Raw genomic sequence first — 21,748 nt, forward strand, 5'->3', positions numbered from 1 at the left:
TTCTAGACCCAGAGGTGCCAGCTAATGTCTGGGGGTGTCAAGCTCATATTTACCAGCTTCCAGCAAGCCCCAGCGCCCTTCTTGGAGCCTGTCAGGACCCTGTGCTTGTGGCAGGGAGGGCAGTGTCGTACCTGCCACAGCTGCCCAGAGATGTTGTGGAGTTTCCTTTACTGGAGACGTTCAAAACCTGCCTGGATGCATTCCTGTGAGGCCTACTCTGGGTGATGCTGCTCTGGCAGGGGGACTGCAGTCAATGATATTTTGAGGTCACTTCCAGCCCCCAACATTCTGTGATTCTGTGATTATCCCAACTCTCACACTATGAAAAAATGCATTTAAATGAAGAAAAAGAAGTGCTGCTCGGTACATCAGATGGCTATGGGAGCAGCTGAGGAGTGGGATCACTTCCTTCAGTGGCAGTGTGCTGGCTAACTGGTACACTGGGATATGCCAGCAGGGTGTGATGGTGCAGTCTGTCTCCAGACACTCCTGCACATGGCACCATGGCTTCAAGAGTGTTGAATGAGTCAGCATTTTGCTTAAACCAAAATATTGTCCATTGTCACCTCACAATAGGTCATAATAAGCCATAGGTGTCCATTTGTCACCTCCATGTCCACACTTCATTTGGGTGTCCTTGTGTCATACCTGCACAGTCAGAGTCACGTCGACCCTTTGTGGATGATAATGCTTTACCCGTGCCGCATGTCTTGCCATGGTGAAATAAAACAGCCACCGACAGTCGGAGTGACTGTGATGGAGAAAACGGTGCCTGTGTGGCTGCCGGCAGACGCAGCGGTACGCGTCCGACAGGCCAGTCCAGGCCTGAGCAAAGCCGGCTGGCCAGTAAACGCTATGCTGCCCTCGCGTGGTTAGTGTGGGAAGTCCCCAGTCTTTAATCCCGACCCGCAGTAAACTAATGCTTTCAAACGCTTGGGCATCTGCTCCGGGAAAGCGCCCTGCAGGCAGAGCGATTCTTTAAAAGCCTACGCGGCCTGTGGAGAGCGAGGCTGGAGAAAGGGAAAGAGGAGGTCTTGGCCTTGCCCTCAGTCTCCCCGTCCGGGCGTACAAGACAATCTCCACCCGAGCCCGGTGGGGTGAGAGACATCCAACGCTCACCCCACAGTGGAACTGCACCTTAGGGTGGGGTTTTGCGCCTCCAGGCTCGGCAGCGCGGGGCGGGGCGTGCGCGTGCCCTGGGCGTCACTTCCTTTACGGAAACGCTGGCGCCAGGGTCGGTCGCGTTTCGGGGAGCGGTGCGGCGAGACAATGAGCGATAGCGGAGAGCAGAACTACGGCGAGCGGGTAATAAACGGAGCCTGAGTGCGCTGCGCGGTCGGGCCCCTTCTGTCCTACTTCGCCCCTCTCCTGGTGGCACTGTCTGCCCCAGTGTCTCCTCCCTGTCCCCTTGCCTGAGTGGAACGGGTGGCAGAGCCGCCGCGGAAGAGGCCGCCATGGTGCGGTGGGCGAGGAGGCCCTCGGTGGACGCGCGGGAGAGCCGGTGGGGCGAGGGCTCGGCTGTGGGAAGATGGCGGCTGGTCCAACCGAGAAGGTGGGGGGGGCGCGCGGCGGGGATCCTCTAGCTGCCCGCCCGCCGGCGCACTCCCATCGTGAGTCTGCCCGGCGCCATCTTGGGCTGGTGACCGGGCGTGCCGGAGAGGGACAAAATGGCCGAGGTTGGCGGCGCTGCGTGTTCTGGTCTCTGCAGCTGCGCCGTCGCCGGCGTGTCTCTCCCTGGCGGAGCAGTCTCGTGTCTGCCCTGAGTGAGGTAGAGCACACGGACTGTGGCGGGACTGTGCGGCAGCTGCCAGCTTCCGTCGCGGCCCCGGAGGGCGGACAGGGGTCTGTCGTCTTCACCCTCCCATGCCCCGGCCCATCAGGCTCCTCCGAGCTCGTAGACGGGCTGCGGCGATCTCGGCTGATGCCTCCATCCCCCAGTCCTGTTCGGTAACGTCTGCATAGGGAAGGAAGATCCTCTGGGAGCCGATAGTACTCTCAGCCTTTGTTACGCTCTCTCCAAAGCTGCATTGCAGTTCACTTTTGGGTAATTACTTCGTAAATTCAGCTCCACTTTGCTGCTCCTCGCGCTTGTGAAATACTAACTCTGCTTCTTGATGTAGTTGCGGCCTTGCATTCTTGGTCTCTTAGTTTAAATGTGATTGCAGTAGTTGAAAAGTTCAACTTCGAACTGTGCTAGGGCAATATCCTTGCTTCGTGCAACCTACGAGAGATGTTCTTGTAAACTGCATAGTTACTGCAAGATGTTAACGTCTGGGTGGAATTTTACTAACATGGCAGTAGATGATTTTGCTAGGCTTCATGTTGTAATGTATATCTGCAATACAGATTACTCAAAGTTGATTTTTCTTCAGTAAATTAGTCTTGTTTTCCTTTGATATTTTTCATTTTTACTGCAACAGGCAAGCGCAGTGCGAAGCTCAATGTTATGTTTTTCAGCACCAGTTTAACTTTTTAACTGCAGCATCAGGGAGTTGTGGCGGTGATGAGTGGTTTAAAATTTAAACCTTCACTGGAAGTGGCAAAATAAACAACAACAAAAAGCCATTAAAGAGGGTGTAATAATTCTGAACACAAAATTGCCATGTCTTGCATTGTCTTTCTTTGACTATGTCTTTATTCAGATTCACTATAATAAGCTTTAATAGCGTGGGTGTTTCAACTTCAAAGTAGAAAAACTTGGTTAGAAGAGGTTAGAAAAATTTGATCTCCAGGAAGATAAAAATGCTAGATAGAAATAAATGCTAAAAGACTGGATAGATTTCTACCACTTCCCATATCGTCTTTCAGTTGATGGGTTCATGTCACTCTTGGAATTGGTGTATTTTTAGCAAGGGAATATTACTTCTGACTTTCTCAAGGTGGATTTCTATTGTGTTAGTTTTCTGTGCAAGTCTGAAAACCAATTTAAGGAAGGTGTCAACTTCACTAGTTTACCAGGGTAACTTTCATTGCATTTTCCATCAGAATGAGCGGAAATGTTAAAATCATTATAACAAACTATTCTAGAAACGTAATTGTTCAGGATATGATGGGACAACATCACTTGCCCAATCTGCTTTTCTATGTTCTCTCTTCTATACTTTCACTTAATTAAAACAAAACAAAACACCAAAAAACACAAAACTTTGCAGGCTTCACCAAGGCTTAAAATGGGTTATGCCTGAGCTTTTATGGATCATAAATAGGTAAGTTGTATGTAATGTACATGTTCTTAAAACTAAAAGATGAAACCATTGAGTTACAAGCCTGCTATTTCAGACTAGATCAGGGAGTGGCTTTTCTAATGCTGTTGCCAGTGTTAAGATTTATTTTTGGTTTACTTAAGCCTTGTATTTTACTGATTCAGTGGCTTTGTACTTTTTCACACTGGAAGCACTGAAGTCTCTAAAGAGCAGAAACTCTTGAATAATGAATAAATAATCTAGGATACGACTTTACAACTGTCTGTTCAACTATTCCAAGTCTGTGCTGCCAACAAGAGTTGTGCTCCTGAAAATGTTCCTCTTTTCTCCCTTGTGTTAGTGTTTCTGTAGTCAGTCAAGTTTGGGAATTAAAGCACCTGAACTTTTTTCCTTCTTTTTCTGATTCCATTTCCAGCTGCACTGTTTTGCAGACTTGACTTGATTGTGTAGCCACAAGTCTTAATGTCAGCATTGGGGATGAAGATGATAGACGAGGTGCTTTCCCGAGTAATGGGACTTGGTATTTCAGCAGCAACACAAACTTAAATTGGCTTCTGTCACAGTGCAAAAAGGAAGATGGGGGGAAAAATCCCCAATTAAAATTTCCACTATGGAGTATAAATTGTAGAAGAAAATTGAAGTGATTTGATTATACATTACTAAATGTTACAGATACTTCATATGTTGTCAGTAAACTGTAATACTGCTACATTTTCCAAAGTCACTGTTATTTTGGTTTCATTCATTGAAATTGTGCTGACATGGAAGGGTTGTAAAGAAGACTGGTCAAAGGACAAAATAGTCCCCTATGAGTGGGTTAGTGCTGATAGTGATTGCTTGGTATGTGTCTGGTCAGAAACTGACAGGTTTTTTGTTGAGTAACTTGAATGGTATATATGCTCAATTTATAGATTTACTTACAAAGTACTTAACATGCTTTGAAAAAAGCCTGATTTTTTCATTACTAAATTGTGGAAGAATATCTAAGGAAGCAGTTTGAAAAGATTAGAAACAATCTGATCACTTGCTGTCACCAAAAGAACCTCAGCTGGCACTTGATCTGACTTCTTGGTGGACAGTTTCAGTACCTTAAGCTGTCAGAAAATAGTTTGCCTTTTGAGTTTCCTAATGTCCTGGTGCACTGAATGAGCCCCCAGGATCAGCTCAAGTGGCAGCGGTGGTAGGAAGAAGCTGGGCTGCTTCTGTTAGCTTGGTTCTCCAAATCACATTCTTGTCTTTTTGGTGGAGTTTGAAAACTTGTATAAAGGGGTGGTTATGCTTTCCCTCTGGGTAGATTCCCAGCCCCCTCAGCAGTGATCTGATCATACTCTTCAGGGGAAAGAGTGGCAAATGCTGTTACTCTTCTGTTGAACCAGTTCCCAAATTCAGCAGTGGAGAGATTAAAGGAATGTGGAATCAGCACGACTGCACCTTGAATAAATCATAACTGCAGATGTGATAATGTGTAGTGTGAGGCAGCACCTTTCCTTTAGGAAAGCAAGTGGCAATACATGTTGAGAGGTATTTAGGATTCAAAAAATAGTGCTAATTTTATTTGCCTGTATCTTATCTTAGGTAGCTGAAGTCTGTAACTTGTGTTCCTGTAAGGAAAAACTGGATCTCAGTGCAAATACATGGTCCTCGCTTGCATACTTAAGCTGCTTCTGTCAGAGGAAACTTTTTCTATCTGCCTCCCAAATAATCCTGCTGTTGTGGCATTTCCTGCTTATAGAGTGGATAGCTGTAAAGCATCTTTCTGAATGTACCTAGAGGTGTTACAAATATCATCTCTGTAGTATTATACAGTGTTTGATGTGTTTAAAATATGTGGAGAGTAATTTGCAAACTATAAGCCCTGAACTTCAGGGGTTCCAGCTGACTTCCAGTAATGCCTCATGAAGGGAAAGAACTGTTGGTAAAGATCAAGGGATTCTGGTGACCTTCAAAATCCATGCTGCGTAAACTCAAGGCTAGAAAACCAATAATTAACAGTGAACACCGCTCTTGATCTACTTACCAACAGTGTTTGAATATAGGTAGAATAAAGGAGGTTGTTTCTTCTTCCACATACGACAGGAGCCTACACTGGCAGTTAAAAGGAAAAATTCACAAAGTGAAATAGCAAAACCAAAATATATTAAGAACAACAAAACTAGATGGAAAGTCCTAAATTTAAGTGAGCTGTGGGAGTGGATTCTATGAACCCTTAAGGGGTGTCAGTAAATGGGGTATAAACTAGACTTGGAGTGCTGCATGCTCCTGGTGCTTGAAATTTTGGGGTAAGAAGGATTTTCTGGAAATGGAGGTGGGCAGGGTAACAACTTTGAAATTTTAGGGGTTATTATCAGTCTTAGTAATATCTGGCACAAAGGAGGTGCAATGAATTCTGGTAAAGGAATAATGAAATTGGGTAGGTCAAAGATAAATGCTTTGAAGAAGGATGATCTGGATGTTTAAAAGATGGAATATGTAAGGTCCAAAGGAGCTCAGTGAAAATAAGCTAGTTGTTTAATTTTCTGATTTAGGTACACAGCTGTCCTAAGGTGTCCTCTCTGAATTTCTTCTCATATCCAAGATACCTATTTTCCACATCAATCTTAACATGTGAGGCAAACACTGTAGAAAAAAATTGTATCAAATACATGAATACTTCACTCATTTGCTTACACTAATACCCTTTTTCTACTAATTTTTTCAAAGCTTATTCACTTCTAAAAAGGGTAGGGGGTATGTTTATGGACAAGATCCTCCCTGCTGCTTTGCTCCTTTCCTGCATCTCTTGTTCTTTTCAGTATTAGACCACTTGTATCTGAGCATGGCTCCTTCTATCTAGCCTGGACCTACTGAGAGTTCTGTTTTGTGAGCAGAAGTATTTTTCCTCAAAAGGATAACAGCCATAGTTTGTTTTTCAGTCCTTCATCGGTCTTGCTTTTTCAAATTCTGTTAGAGTTGAAGGCTTCTTATGGCTAAATTAATACATTAATTTGGAACTCCATGGATTATTTTTCTGAAGGTAGTAATGGCGTTAGGTTAAATTTGTTATTTGTAACTTGAAATTGGCTCTCAGTGTTTGCCCTTTACAGTGGTAGTATATGAGATGGCTATAGTTTAGAACACCTCCCTAAATATTTTGATGGGGAAGAATAAGGCCAAGTTTGTGTTATTTCTGTTGCTCTTGTATTAATCGAAGACCTGCTTTATCCTGCAAGTTGTTTCTCCCCCATGGCTATGCCTCTTTCCCCCACCTCCTCAGGATTGTGTGGTAGGCAATTGTAAAAGTGAAATTTTGTTTCAAGTTTTGTGGAAGTGGTTTAAGCATGATGAAATTTTGAGTTAGCAAATGAATTTTTGAATGTTTAGTATGGAATGCTCATTAAGTTGAGTTTTAAAGGTTTTGGAGATGTTAGTAAGTGATTGATGGATTTACTGAGAGAAATTTCTTACTCGGGTGTTAGTGAGCATTCTTGATCAGAATTGACAGAAAAGTTAGCATTGTTTTTACAAAGTAAATAGAACTCTGCTGCTGAATTTTAGATTTTTATCTAACACCTTGAAATAAAGAATACCTTCTAGTGTGTTGAAAGCAACTGTTTAAGGCATGTGACTGAGGCTAGGAATTATGTAGATTAAAGGAATATAAAAGTTTAAAATACCAATCAGGTCATTACCAAAGAAGTTTACAAGTAAATAATAGACTAGATGGGATATTGTTCCAAAACAGTGTTTGAGTGTGTTACACAGAATTGCATTTTGGTCAGTGGAAAACTATGAATTATGTGGAAGAATGAAGCCTGCATCTGCAATCACACTTGTGCAGACAAAGTAGGTGTGAGTCTGCTCATAAACCTTCAAACTGGGCCTTCTTTGAAGGGCAAGAAACATCCCCAGAAGAAACGTAATTGTAAGTCACTGAAAGACCAACCACGTTGTGCTTTTTGCGTTCAAAAATCCTATCAGTTAGTCATCTCTGGCCACAATAGGGACCTTGCTTAAGTTACTTCTTGATGATTTTTGTCTTAGTGTGTGGCTGACAGTGCAAAGTATTTCGAGTATCTTAATGCTAAAATTCATTAGTAGATAATAAGTTGATCTGCTGTGCATTTGCTATTAATTATAGGCATAAATAGTGACTTCAGTTACTTAGTACTAAGTTAAACTGACTGAATCTGTTTATAAAATAGTAGGGTATTTGGTAGATGCAATTCTTGAACTGCATATATAGTAAAAGTCCACAAAACTTTTTTTTTCTAGTTTCAGTTTTGGCACTAGATTTTATCCTGGAGTTTTTAAATATTCTTCATCCTGTTCTTTTTCTATTAAGGTTAATGTTGAAGAAGGAAAATGCGGAAGTCGCCATTTGACAAGTTTTATAAATGAGAATTATTTGAAGCTCAGGAATAAGTGAAGCTGAAATTTGAAAAAAAAGAAAGTGAATGCATGCTAATTATCAGACCAGAAGTCCCACTTGTAGAATATTGAGCAATTTGTGTGAAGTGGGGAAGATGAAAGAAGTCAGAATTTGAAACGGAAGAATGAAGAAAAGGAATAAAAATGAAGTTAAGATAAGAAGTAATCTGGAATCTGAAAGCACTACGCTAAGTAATTACTAGTCTGTTTATGTGTCCCTGTATATTTTGCTAAACATGCATGCATTATCTGTTTAATAGCAAAAGTATATGCAGGGTAAAGAAGTGTCTACCAGGGAAAAAAATAAAAACTTCTTAAAAATCTAGGCAGTTCTAATGCCAACTGCCCGGACACATAGATACAAATTTTTACCATTTATTTCACTGGAGCTTGTTTACACACCTTAGGTAAACAAGAAATTTTTGTACAAATTAGGCTTTCAATATCTGCGTGCAGGAATCCCGTTCTGCTTCCAGAAGCGGAAGCGCTCATGGGTCTGGCAAGTCGGGGAGGCACACCCCTGCAAGATCTCGATCTAAGGAGGATTCCAGGCGTTCCAGGTCAAAATCTAGATCCAGGTCTGAATCCAGGTGAGTTTACTTCTTTTAACTCTTCCTCCTCTTCACAAACCGGATGATTGTCAGAGGTGAACTGAAATCCAATTTAGCCCACTTCTGTTTCCAGAGGTAACTGGTGATACGTGGACATTTAATCCAGTAAGGCATGTGTGGTTTCAGGATTTAAAAAGATCAAGTTAAATGCTTTTGCAGCTTTTTTTCCATAAGAGATAGTTGACTGCATAGGCTTGTGCATCTTGCTGGTATGAGTTTGGAGGTGGCCTGCCTTTGAAGTCTTGGAATAATGGCTAGTTTGAGTGTAATGCAGTAGTTCTAATGTTTCCCACCCCTTTTACCCCTCAATTTTCCACTTCCCCCCCAAGATGTTAATTTTTGTGTGCTCCAAAAATATTGCACATCAGATTTTTGTCATATCAATATATTACAGTTTCTCACTGGAAGCAGTGATATTTCAGGGGTAGCTAAGAGTATATTCTATGAAAAAGAAACAGTAGAGATAAATGTGAATTTCAACAGACCTCTGTTTGATTAAATTTCTATTAATTGAACTTAAAAATTAGCAAAATGGAAAGCTTTAAAGATGAGATAGCTTTCCAAGCTCTTAAAAGTTGTGGAGAAAGTAGCTTGCTTATTGTATTTACCGTGTAGCAACACAAATGCTGCCTATGAAAAGTGCCTTTTGCACTGTATTGCTGCTAAACAATCTGTTCATGGTCACAGAATTAATCTTAAAACTGTTGAAACAATGTGCTGATAGTCTAGAAGTAAGACTGTGTCACTGCTATCTGCTTTGCATTTGCTTTACCGGATGTTACACAAGAGGTAGTGCATTTCATAAAGAATGGAGAGGTGACAGAACCTCGAAGTGAGTGAACTGGCATTGTTTTCTTCAGAATCTAGATCATCGAATCACCCGATTGAAAAGACTTCAAGATTGAGTCCAACCATAAACAGACAATTGAGTGCTGACTACAGAAGTGAATGACAGTTTCTTTATTCTTTTGTAAACGTTCAGGTTAAAACGTGGGTTTCATCAGTGGGGTTTCCAGCTGAGGTGTTCATAAGACACTGAAGTGTGTAAGAATAAATTAGGCTTGCCAGATCCTGGGGCTCAGGCAAGAAGAGGGATGAGAGCTTCAGAGGACATTGATATTAGCAATCACTCATGATGGGAGACACCATCAGATACTGCATTTAGGTCTCCTTGTGAGGACAGTTTTATCAATTTGAAAGCCTTCTGGGAAAAGGAAGATACAAGAGAAATTTTTACTTTAGAGGCTTCTCATTTTGTTTTTTCTGTATACTTCAGGCATAATCAGAACTGTCAAATCATGCACTTGGCAGTCACTGTTGTGCAAAAGCAAATCTGTCAACTAATCTGGTAGAAAAACAATCAGTTGGGTTCTGAAAACCTCTTGAGTGTGAAGAATGCCAAATAACCTTTGGAGGAAACCTTTTATGATAACAAGTAAGTCAGGACCAGCTCAGCAGTTCTTCTGCACCTTAATCCATAACCCATAGGGATTCCATACTCTTTCAAGCACTGTTTCTCACTTGCAGACTGACTGTAGTAGTGTCTAGGAATATAGTCACTAATTGTGTAAAATGCTGGAAGAAGCAAATAGAAGATCTAGAATGTTACAAGAGATCTAGCAAATGATTCAGAAGAAATCATCCTTTAAATAATAGCCAGGCAACTGCTTTTTTACTTCTTAAACAACAAAAGGAGAAGCTTTTGACTGCCATTGCTTCCTGAGCACTTAACAGCTGTTCTATGACTAGGAGTATTACAAAGTTATTACAAAGTTAGTGTGTTTACTAGCAGGTTTGGACACCTGTCAAGGCACATCTTTAGAACCAACATGCTTACCTCTTCCAAGGAGATCATCTAACTGCCTCTCACCAGATAAATAACACTGAAAACTTTATTTCTTTATAGTTGCTGTTGGAAGTGTAATTTTTTATTTTTTTTTTTTTAGTTACCAGCTTTATAAATTAAACTTTAATTTAGGAACAAATCTGTGTCCTGGTGTATTTATCAGTTGGGGTGTGGATATACTTGATTTAATGTTTTTGTTGAGATTTTCAGCAGCAGTGTAGCATGCTTGTTATATTTAGTTAATTCTGTGAGATCCAAACAGATCCTAATGCAGGAGTAGGATTGTCAGCTGCAGTTGCTTTGCAGCAAAGGAGAATAATGGCACTCTGCCATTTAAAGCAGAAATATAAGCAGTGCCTATTTTAAATAAGACTTGTTCTCTCACATAATGGATTGCCTAGTTTAGAAGCGTCCAGGTCTTGTTAGATGCAGTGGGTGCATTCTGTTACCTGGAACCAACAGTTTTGTGCTTGCCTTCAGGGTTTTTTCCATGTCAGTGATTGAAACATGGCTGTATGCACGCGTTGAGCTTCTCTTTTTGTCATCAGTAGCGTTATTTCTGTCTTTCTTTACCATTTCCTTTGCCTCAGGGAAGTGCTTTTGTTTTGTTTTTACTTTCAGTTGCCATAAATAATTTTCTGTATACATTGTTTGAAGTATTGTAATGGGACATGCCAAAGTCATTTCTCCTGAACATGTTATACATGTTTAAGGATATCAGAACTTAGCTGACTCACTTCTGAGAAGGTTAAGGGCATTTTTTTATGGAAGCGTGTAACAGGTAGCAGTGTATATCCTGCAGTTTGGCCATCTGGTGTCACTTGCCTAGTGAGAAATTCTGACTGTGGAAGCAGCTAGTAAATGCTCAGGAGTATGACCAGGTTCATTCATGCCAGTGTAGTGGTGGTATTACTGTGGAAATGGTACAATGATGGTAGCTTATGGTCTTGGTCAGTACTTAACTACCTTGGCATCTACAGACTAGAGGAAAGACACTTAAGACACACATTAGTCTGAAAATTAACAATTTATGACTTAGAGCCTTTGAATGTTACACTGTTCATTGTGTTTCTTAACCAGGCAGTGATTTTTCCTTGTAGTTGTGTGGAAGGCAGATTATTCAGTGACTGCCATCAGCAGGCCAAGCTCAGGTATACTACTTCAGTTTGAGTGTTTGCCTAGATTTTCAGCTAAGGTGGTCTGTGTTGAGAGAGCTGAAGTGTTTCAGAGCCTCATCTCAGCAGACCTAGTGCTGTCAGAAAACACTTCTGGAACTGTTGTGAGGATGCCTCAACTCACATTAATGCGCAGTTGCATGTTTGCCTAAATACACTTGGAAATTTGAACATGTCAATGTTCATGAACACCACTGTTAAATAACTATTGAAATAAAGCTACTGCTTAGCTTCTTTCATTATGTGAAGCTCTGTTTCAGGGGCATTTGCTTTCAGTCTCACTGAAAGCAGTGTTTTTCTGAGTGCTAGAATAAGCAGAAATGTGCAATTCTGCAGTCATGCATTCTAAGTTACTTCCTTCTGTTGAATCTTTAAAAGAAAACCACCCTAGCTAGTTTTATTTCAATGCTATGAATGTTCTAAGCATACACCAAGTCAAATCAAGATAGCCTTGTTAGAGAAAGTTATAAAGCTGTAGTGGAATAAGAAAATAACTTGAAGCTGTCATTCTACAGGAGGTCACTCAGCATCTACAATAATTGTAAAGATTTAGCCAGCAGTTATTAAAAGTAACAAGCCTTTGAGTGACTAGAGTAGCCAAGTCATGTGCTACTGCAGGTTTGTAGAAAATGGGTATTTGGGCTTTTTGTTAATATCTGACATATTTTTAAGGGTTAACAAACGAAGTCAAACCCAACACTGAACCTTTTTCCCTCAGATCTAGATCAAGGAGGAGTTCTCGTAGACACTACACAAGATCACGCTCCCGTTCCCGCTCTCACAGGAGGTCCAGAAGTAGGTCTTACAGTCGGGATTATCGGCGACGACACAGTCACAGCCATTCACCCATGTCGACTCGCAGACGTCATATTGGAAACAGGGTATGTCTGTTACAGAAGTAGGTGATTCCTACCTCTGTGAGGGTGTCATGTTTGGTTTTTAGCAGATGCCTTTAGAAGTGCTGCCAATGCAGGCTGTTGTCACTGTAATTGATGTAATGAGTGAACATAATAAATGTGGCGAAGGATGGGGATAGAATTACTTGATTAGAAAGCCTGGAAAACTAAAACATTGTATTAAAAGCTGTTTTGATGGTGTCATTTTTAAAGAAGCATGCAAGACACTTTGCTTTTACCTGCCTTAAAAGCTCAGGTGACTGAGTGTAATTTGATATGTGCTGAAGTAGGGAAAAAGGTGATAGCTAATACAAATGAAGGTGTGGTTTTGGCCCCTCTCTGCATGTATATCTCTGTGTTCAACAGTCATCAGCTAGCCTCTAGAGGGAAAACTTTGTGCTTTAATTGTAGCTTGTACAGTACCCTGAGAAATGCAAAGTATTTTTGTTGAAGGAGGCTTGTGTACCTGTAGGTTTGACTGTAGTAGTATCTATCAGCAAATTAACCCAACCTGAATCTCGGTATCTTTTTGTTGTTGTTTTATCTTGAAGCTTTCAGTCAACGAATTGTGAAATAGCTTCTACTGCAGATAAAAGCGTTTTCATTCTAATACCTGTCTGTCTCTTTCTTTAGGCAAATCCTGACCCAAATTGTTGTCTTGGCGTGTTTGGATTGAGTCTGTACACCACAGAAAGAGATCTCAGAGAAGTTTTCTCCAAGTATGGTCCAATTGCTGATGTTTCCATTGTGTATGATCAGCAGTCTCGGCGTTCAAGAGGATTTGCATTTGTGTACTTTGAAAATGTTGAAGATGCTAAGGAAGTAGGTTGGGGTACCAAATGTATTTGTTAACAGTTGCTAGGATGTATATTCTGTAACAGGATATGGCTGTGAGATTTCCCAGGCTTAAAAAAATACTTGGCACATCATAACAAATGTCTTAGAGGTACCTCCTGTGTACCAGAGGAGAGAATGGAGAGGTATGAACACTGGTCTTTGTGCAGGCCAAACTATTGTGAATTCACAAAAGCAAACTTCAGGTTAGTCTGAAGTGCCAGCCATGGTGCCACCTGTGCCAACAAGAAAGAGAGACCCAGGCTGCTTCATAACTCCACATGTGATATTAGTTAATAACAGCCATGTACAGAGTGGACCAGGCAGTCATTGCAGAGCTCTTTGTAGGAGTGCTATGATGCATTCTGTTGACTTCTAGTGCTTTGGTCTGAAAGGACAGGGGGAATCTTTCCTGAAAATAAAAGGCCAGGCTGTACATGGCTTCCTCGTGCCTATAAGTGTACAGGGGAAACCCTAAGGCGTTTGTTAAATTGGAAACTGTGTCAAAAACCTTGTAACAAATACAGGATTTATAAGTGCTGCAGAATGAACGGGGAAGTCTATACTTGCCAGGTAGAGAATTCTAACACTCCAGCCAGGCCTTGGAATGCAGTGTGCTTATGGGCTGTAACTAGGTTTAAATTCTGCATAAATTCCACTCCTTAAAGCCTCTAGTCTTGTCTTTTCCAAATTTGATGTGAAAGCTTCCATGTTAGGTTGAAGCTTTGGATGTAGGTCTTGCTACTTGGCTGAAAAAAAATAAAAAAAACCAAAAACGAAAAACAATGGCTTAGGGGCAGGGGGAGGGGATGTTTTTTGGGAGTTACTGGGTTTGGGTTTTTTTGTACTTCAGATTTACTTTTGACACTGATATTATTATATTCAAGGTTATGGTAGATTTTGACAACTTACTGGAGGAAAAAACAGTAGTGCTCTTAACTTCTGAATGCTTTGTTTCATATTAGAGTAGTTGTCTCTCTACATAAGCATGTTCAGAGATTCCTCTTAATCATTTTAGAAATAGGGGTACTGAAACAATTGTTAAATTATGTTTCTTTCACGCTTTTTATGAAATGTAAGCCACATTTTAAGTGGTTGCTGAAGTTTATATCCAATTTGCCTAGAATGTCTTAGGAGTTTGTATTCAATGTTACATATAAGGCATAGATGTGCTTGCTAAGAGTCATGTTATGAGTTAATCCTGAAGCAGTGGTTAGAAATTTGTGGTCATAAATAAACTTCATACCTGCAGCTAATTGTATTTTATCACTCTGTTTAGGCAAAGGAACGTGCCAATGGAATGGAGCTGGATGGAAGAAGGATCCGGGTTGACTTCTCCATAACAAAAAGACCTCACACACCTACCCCTGGAATTTATATGGGAAGGCCCACTTAGTAAGTTACTTGTGTGGGCTTTTCCAAACCAGCAGCAGATAAGATTGGCTTGTATTTTGTTAAAAACTGTTCTGTATCCCCACCAAGGTACAGATACTGTTTCCCTGTGGGTTTCATAGTTTATTGGGCTTTTGCATTAATCCACTCTTCTGAAAGCTCTTTCCTTGCTTATGACTTGTGTGCTATAGGTTATGAGGTTGTTTCAGTACTAGAAACTAAAATGCAAAAATCACTGATGTCTAGTTTGGTTGTTTTTTTGTAGTTGTTTTTTTGGTGGGTTTTTTTGTGTTGTTTTTTTTTTTTTTAAATCCTTAGGAGTTCTGCTAGCACTTGTGGTTATCCACCAAAGCTTATGAAAACTAAACTCCACTGGTAAAGGAGATCTTCAACATTAAAGAGAGGCTAGATGTGGACAGCCATCAGTTGTGAGATGTATATTTACAGCTTTTTAGACAGGAAGAGTTAATTTATATGGTGCTTGCCAGTGACTGATCGGGGGTCAGCCTGGATTGAGCAAAATCCTGTTTCTTAGTTATGCAGCCCAGACACAAGTTATCTTAACGTTTATGTTTACAGTAAGATAGTTTTCTTGGGTTTTTTATGATTTCTAAATTATGCTGTCATCGTATACACCTTCAAATGTTAGTGCCTTTTGCAAGCTTGAGTTTTCAAGAGATAATTAACAGATAATAATTCAGCAGCTATGTAGCGTGGTCTGCCCTATCTTTGGAGTACATTTTTTACTTAAAGATGCCAAGAACGTAAAGTCTTCTCTCAAGTAATTGCCCAGTTTCTCCCCAAGGCTTTCATCTTAACAGTACTGGTGGTTAAGTAGTTGCTGTCATATTGAAACTGTAGGTTTTATTTAATTGGAAAGTTCTTCCAAAAGGAGCTTTCTGAGAGTTAAAAGTGAATGAAAAGTTGTCACAGAATGGAATTCCTTGTATGCCTATGTTACCAAAAAGTTACAAGCTTTCAGACCAAGGAGGAAAGTGTAGCTGTCTTAAAGTTCAAGAATTTAGAAAAAGCAATTATTTTAGTAGTTTGTTGGCAGCTGCACCGATGGGAAAGTAAGGGTGCTCACAGTTGTTTCATCTGTGAGGACATGAGGTAACAGTATAACCCAGTTCAAATGGCATATACTTAACTGACTGCCTACTGGAAAGCACTGCAAACAATATTAATGTTTTATATCTCATTAAATGTACTTCTCTTTCATCATTTGTAGTGGCAGCTCACGACGCCGAGATTACTACGACAGAGGGTACGATAGAGGCTATGATGATCGTGACTATTACAGCAGATCATACAGGTGAGGCAATATTTGTAATACTCAGCTGCTATTTAAACTCTACTTTCTTGTGTACACTTCTACCTTTAGAAGTGTTAAGCAGTTTATTCTACATGTGTGCCAAAATATTTTTGCACATGGTGTCTTTCTGGAATCTTTTTATGCAGTCTTTACCAGAATGACTGCTCAGTACAAATCACATTTGGGCAGATCGAGAAATACTTTTGGGGTGTTTAACCTGTAGCGTGAGTTTGCCTATAAAGATTTTTTAATCTGCATTAGGTTTTGAGAACAAAATATGTTCTCTCTACTCTCATTTAAAAAGAATCTTTCGTTGGTTTATCTGTTAGCATTGGAATGGTGAGAATACAGGTGCAGTTCTAATATTCAAGCTGGAATTAAAGTGGAAGCTTGCAATTTGGATGTAGTGTACTAGAGAAAAACTGGAAAATTTCATCAGTCAGCAGTCAGGCTTTTCTCGCTGATACCCAATGATAGGACAAGGGGTGACAGGTGCAAGCTGGAGCATAAGAGGTTCCATTTAAACTTAAGGAAAAACTTTTTCACTGTGAGGGTGCCAGAGCACTGAAACAGGCTGCCAGGAGAGGTTGTGAATCTCCTTCTCTGGAGACACTCAAAACCCACGTGGATGTGTTCCTGTATGACCTACTGTAGGGGATCCTGCTCTGGCAGCAGGGTTAGACCTAACAATCTTTCTAGGGCCCTTCCAACCTCTAACATTCTGTGATTATCAGAAGCTTTAATTCCATGAGTTGTGTATGTGCTGGTGAGAATAGGTCCAGACTGTAATAGTGACTGAACATAAAAAGCTGAGTACCTGCCTTTGGGGAGGAAGAGCAGGCTAGTAAGAGTGATAAGAAAAGACAGACTGCTTCAGTTAGTGCACTAGTCTGAGTGTAGCATGTTGGAATTCATGGCCCATGCTTTGGTTGAGGTCTTTGAGGCTGCCACGTGCTGGGTGCAATTCTGACCTTCCTGCATCCTATCCTGTATCTCTTGTAAGCTAGGGCTTTGGGGTGAAAATACTCATTGATGATGATTCCAGCAAGGGTGATTTCTATTTCCTATCTTAGAGTTAAAAAAATCCCACACCCCAATGAGCTTTAGTTCACTGCAGAACCTTTAGAGTATCTTTTCATACCAGATATTGAAAAGTGAATGTAAGCCACAAATCTTGGTTGTTTGAGGAAAATAGTGTGTGTCATGAAGAAGGGAAAGTTGGAATTGTTAAAGATACAGTAGAGCATTGCAAACTACTGCTCTGTCCTAGGAAATCGGTTGGTAACAATTCCTTACTTTGTCTTCCTTGCCTTCTCTGCAGTAAACCTTTTAAGATATAATTTCCAATTGGTAAAAATAATTTCTTCTCACTGTCTTGGGATGCTTCATTCCTTCTGGAAAAGTACCTGTAACCTAAAGAGTAACCTTAAAAGAAAAAAAAAATCCATCTTGCACACTAGCTGTTGGCCAAATGGAGAATACCTTAAAAAAAGGGGGAAGACTTGCTGATTGAAAGCATGGTGTTTGAGGGTTCGCTGTCCTTCGATTTATAGACTTTTTGAGCTTCTGAGATGCCTGTGGCAGTGACTCTTCCATAATCCAAATTTTGGGTTGTTACCTGTCTGGTAATGCTTTGCTGTTTCTAAATCTGTGGAAGTACTGGCCCTTAATATTCTTAGCACTTAATATTCTTAAATACCATAATGTATTGTTTCAGTTCTAGGCAGTTTTCTGTGTTAGAAGTTGTGTCTCAATTCGTATATGTGATTGTAAAGTGTTAAGATGTAAGGGTGTGTTTTTTTTTTTTTTTTTTTCCCACTTCTCTGGAATCAGCCTTTTCTTCAGGACAGTGAATTGAAAGTTTGCTTGCTTTGAGAAGGTTGGCATCTGAGAATAGAAATTATTCTAGGAGCAAAAATGATGTACAGATCTTACGCTGCTGCTTGTTGGAGAGCATGACATTGTAAAATACTACAGTATTGGTCATCAGGAACATGAGTCCTCCTTAACTGCTCCTTTACAGAGTTTAGCCAGCTCATTCCAGGAATACCTAAAAATAAACAGAATGAAGTACATATTATCAGTGTAGGAACCAACGTTTTCTTGTAGTCATTTTCTTAACACTTGATAATGCTTTTGGCTTGTACAATGGACTTTTGTCATTTTACTTTTTCCATTCACAGAGGTGGTGGTGGTGGAGGAGGTGGAGGATGGAGAGCTGTTCAAGACAGGGATCAGTTTTACAGGTACGAAAAGAAAGCTTTCAGTGTCTGGTCATGTGGAAATTGTTACATGTGGTATCTTGGGAGCATTCTGTAAATCAAGTCTAGGACACCTGTAAACACATGAATAGAAGCTGAATAGAAATGCAGTGCTGCATTTCAGAGGTTCTTTTATCACACTGTAAAGGAGTTAGATTAGTATAGGGACTGCTTTGTGCAGGAAAAAAACTTGATTTATGCCAGTAGACTAATGTCCTGAATCTCTGGAAGTTTGTGGGGGGTTTTGGTTATTTTGTTGTTGTTAGGTGAATGGAACTGGGCAAGGAAGCGCAAAATTGAGGATTGGCCTGGATTGGAGGGATGAGAAGGTGGGGTTGGTTGTGGCAGTGAGTGCTAATCAAATAAACTCTTCATCTCAAAACAAGTCATTTAGATTAAAAGTTAAGGTGTAATTTGATTTACTCTGCTTGTTAGGGATGCTCCTGGTTGAAACTCTTGTAGTCAAATTGTAAACACAAGAGAGCTTGTTTCCTCTGTTAGTCCAAAGTAATACTCCTGTGACCTGGTGATGATAAAAAGTGTTAAGAAAACACTCTAATATTTGTTCTGCTATCTAGTAGAAATGTTGATCAGCATTGTGCTCTTCCGGTTTCTTCAGATGCCAGGATCTGGCTTAGAGGTAAAGCTGCTGCAAGAGGCTCTAACAAAGGAATTGCTTCTGTTGCCCTCTTTCACAGGCGGAGATCACCATCACCATATTACAGTCGAGGGGGCTACAGATCTCGATCCAGATCTCGGTCCTATTCACCTCGTAAGTAAAGGAAACTTCCACCTGGCTTGAACTTTGCTTGAGCTTTTGTGTCCACAAGGACTGCATGAGTTCAGTGTGGTCATGCTTTTTTGAACCACAGTCCCCTTTAATGTTTCACTGAGCAATTGGCAACTTTGAGGAGAGAGTAAATACTTCGTTTGCAGTAATACCACTCATTAATAAGTCTGTGGTGCCATTTCTTTCTCTGAAACTCTAAAACAGGAGTTTGTAGAATATTAGCAGTCTGCTTACCTGCCGAAGGGCAAGGCCAAATTCCAAACCTCCCAAGTTCTAACACTGAAAGTAAATTTCACTACATAACTTGCTAAAAGTATTGACTGCATCCCAAGGTCCAACCAGTGCTTTTTTCTTGGAATTGCTCATTTGCATGGAAGATAAGCTGCATTTTTGAGGCAGATAGCTACTAAAACACAATAGCATTCCTAGCATACTCCCTTTGTAATGGATACAGTGAAAGAATGGGTTATGTTCTCATGTATGCTCTTTGTGTCCACATGAAAACAAGCACTATGAAGGGTAACTGCTTTTCCTGATAGGAGAGGAAGCTGGACAGGAGGGAACAGTTAGTGTGCATCAGGAGCTGGGCTTTTCTTCTACAGAAAGGAACTTGCTGGCAGAACTTTCTTGACGGCTGGACTTTGCCAGACATATCATAAGGCTCTTGAATTTAATGCAAAGCTGAGGGATAGCAGTGAGTTTAGACAGAAGTCTTTAATTTGCCAATCCTTGTAAGTCTAATGGTGTATGTATTTTGTGTTTTAATTCAGGTCGCTACTAAAGCACGACACACAGAGGAAATTCCAGCTACAGCCTTTGAGTTGAAATTGCAAGTTTGTCGACAATATTTTTATTGTCTCTTCTGTTTAAAAAAAGTGAACAGTGCCTAGTGAATAGGTGACTTTTACACCTTTTAAGAAGACTACTTCTGTGATGTTCATTCAGCGTATTTGTGTAGTTTGGTGCTTTGTTTCAAGTTGTGTTTTGAAAGGAGTATGTTTTGCATGTATTTTTTTAGTCTCAATTTTGACTCCCGAAAGGTTTCTATTGTAAAGACAAACTGTTCAGTTAGGTTTTTTTTCTACTGATTCCAAGATATTCTGAAAATCAACCTGTGTAAAATGCTTTCCAAAAGTGGAAAATAAAATAAAAAGACGTTTGTTTTTTCTTTTCCTACTTACTTTTGCCAAGTATAAGTTTTATGAGTTGAAAAGAGACTACGGTATTTAGGTTATGTATTCTGGAATAATTTTGGAAGCCCAGAAGTAAAATTGACCGTAGTTTTGTGTTGCTGGCTAGTTGTTCTCTAAACATAATACATTCAGCTATGCAGACCTAGTGCTTGGAGCATGTGCATGTGTGTAGAGCAGTAAGATGTCGTTCAGCAGCAGTCTACACATGGGGCAAGACTTACAGTAAACTCTTGGTAATGCTACTGAGGTCTGGGTGAGCTATTCAGCAGGTTATCACCTGCTCTCACATGGAGCCCTTGAACTAAAGAGTGGATATAGGTAACTATACACTCTGAGAAGGCAGTGAAATAACATTTAGTCTACTTTGATCTTCCGTACTTCTTCACTGATTATCCCATCTTTTAATGAGGGTGTGTCTGTATCTGCATATCTGGCTAAAGTACAATGTCACTCAATGCTTTACTACCAGTATAGTACCATTTTTGCCTACTTGGATTCATAAACTTCACACACGAGACAGGAAAATTTTGTGCAAGATTAGAAAGTACTTTTGTCAAACTATAAATTTTCTTAGCCTGGTATTATAGCTCCCATGGTGACCAAGCATGGAGCACCTAAAAAGGAGGAAGAGCAGTGAGATGCTAAGCTACGTCTGCCACGGTTCTTTCGGCTTTTTAGGTTCTACTACTGTTTTTTTCCTGTATGGCAACTTGTAGTGTTTTCATGGACTAAAAGCAGTTTCACGACCCTGTGGACCTGCAGCCTCTTGATCCTTATTTGGTGTTTTGCCCTGTTTCTATATGGGACTGGAACAAACAGCTGCTCTCTCTGTGTTTCTGTCTCATTTTTTATTGGTGGCCTCTGTAATCTCTTGTCCTACTGTAGTTTTCAACTCTAGTTACATACTTCAATGGAAGTTGTTGGTAACATAGCAGTTCCTTTGGAGGGGACTGGAAGGAAGAAGCAGGGTGGTGCAGTGTTCTACAGGCAGAGGAACTGTGGGCTTATATAGTCACCTAATACCAATTTCTTTCTGAATACTATTTCACACATGTCCTGGTGTGATACTCTTAAGTATGACTGAGCTGCAGGTTTTTATACAGCAGCTTGCACCAGAGGATGAGTGATCAGGAGCCTACCCCTGCAGTCTTTGAGAATTTAAAACATGGCTGTATGAGCTGCTGTGCTGGCATTCAGCTATAAAGAATAGTGCCACCAAAAGCCATCACAGGTTGGGATTTAAGTGGTAATACTTAATACTGTGAGCCTCTTCTTCCCTCAAATTCTTCATTCCGTGGAAACTGCTGTAATAGTTCATCAGCCTAACAAAAAAACCTGAGGTAATCATAGGGTAAGTGCTTGCACATTGAACTACAGCTCATTTGGGAGCAACCTGACCTTTCCTATCCCATGAAGGCTAAATTGCACTTGATTCTTCATGAAGTGCTTCCTGAAGTTCATTTGTGATTTGTAAAGGCAGTACTATCTCACTCATTTTGGTTCTTGGCTGCTAAGTTACCTGTTGGAGTTACACTACCTAGTATTTGTTCAAGATCCTTTATCATACACAGCGAATCTGTGCAGTTATGATCTGTGCATTGGAGGAGGTGCACTGAGCTTTCCATGTTGCTTTACACTCAGTGTTTACAGTTTTGTGTGTGTAGAAATAGTGTTTTCAGAAGTCAAAAAATGGTGTTCTCTACTGCTGTAGAAAAAAAATGCTTTTCCTTTTTGCTCTCAGAAGCAGCTTGACAAGTTCTGTGCAACAGCACAAAGCGAGAGGCAAAAAATGCTGCAGCTCCCTGTGGAGGTGGCTAACAGCTGT

General features: G+C 40.5%; 1 protein-coding gene across 2 annotated transcripts; it reads left to right on the forward strand.

Moving 5' to 3' along the window:
• The first annotated feature begins 1,235 nt into the window (after positions 1-1,235).
• TRA2B (transformer 2 beta homolog) lies at positions 1,236-19,880 on the forward strand. Of its 2 annotated transcripts, XM_054385801.1 has the most exons (9): positions 1,236-1,305; positions 8,067-8,200; positions 11,961-12,123; positions 12,772-12,960; positions 14,252-14,367; positions 15,596-15,679; positions 17,863-17,925; positions 18,639-18,712; positions 19,501-19,880. In XM_054385801.1, exons 1-9 carry the CDS (start codon positions 1,270-1,272, stop codon positions 19,509-19,511), a joined length of 870 nt encoding a protein of 289 aa, XP_054241776.1. In that variant the 5' UTR covers positions 1,236-1,269; the 3' UTR covers positions 19,512-19,880. The 2 variants fall into 2 exon arrangements, with proteins under 2 accessions (XP_054241776.1, XP_054241777.1); XM_054385802.1 differs by lacking the exon at positions 19,501-19,880 and having other exon boundaries at positions 18,639-18,720.
• The last annotated feature ends 1,868 nt before the right edge of the window (positions 19,881-21,748 follow it).

This window comes from Indicator indicator, chromosome 13 (assembly GCF_027791375.1).
Source record: "Indicator indicator isolate 239-I01 chromosome 13, UM_Iind_1.1, whole genome shotgun sequence".
Classification (NCBI taxonomy): domain Eukaryota; kingdom Metazoa; phylum Chordata; class Aves; order Piciformes; family Indicatoridae; genus Indicator; species Indicator indicator.

What these genes read in the sequence shown, in the direction of transcription:
- TRA2B (XM_054385801.1), top strand. Translation starts at nt 1,270, where the DNA reads ATGAGCGATAGCGGAGAGCAGAACTACGGCGAGCGG. An exon ending in GACGTCATATTGGAAACAGG is followed by an intron (nt 12,124 to 12,771) that starts GTATGTCTGTTA and finishes CTCTTTCTTTAG; the next exon opens with GCAAATCCTGACCCAAATTG. An exon ending in ATGTTGAAGATGCTAAGGAA is followed by an intron (nt 12,961 to 14,251) that starts GTAGGTTGGGGT and finishes CACTCTGTTTAG; the next exon opens with GCAAAGGAACGTGCCAATGG.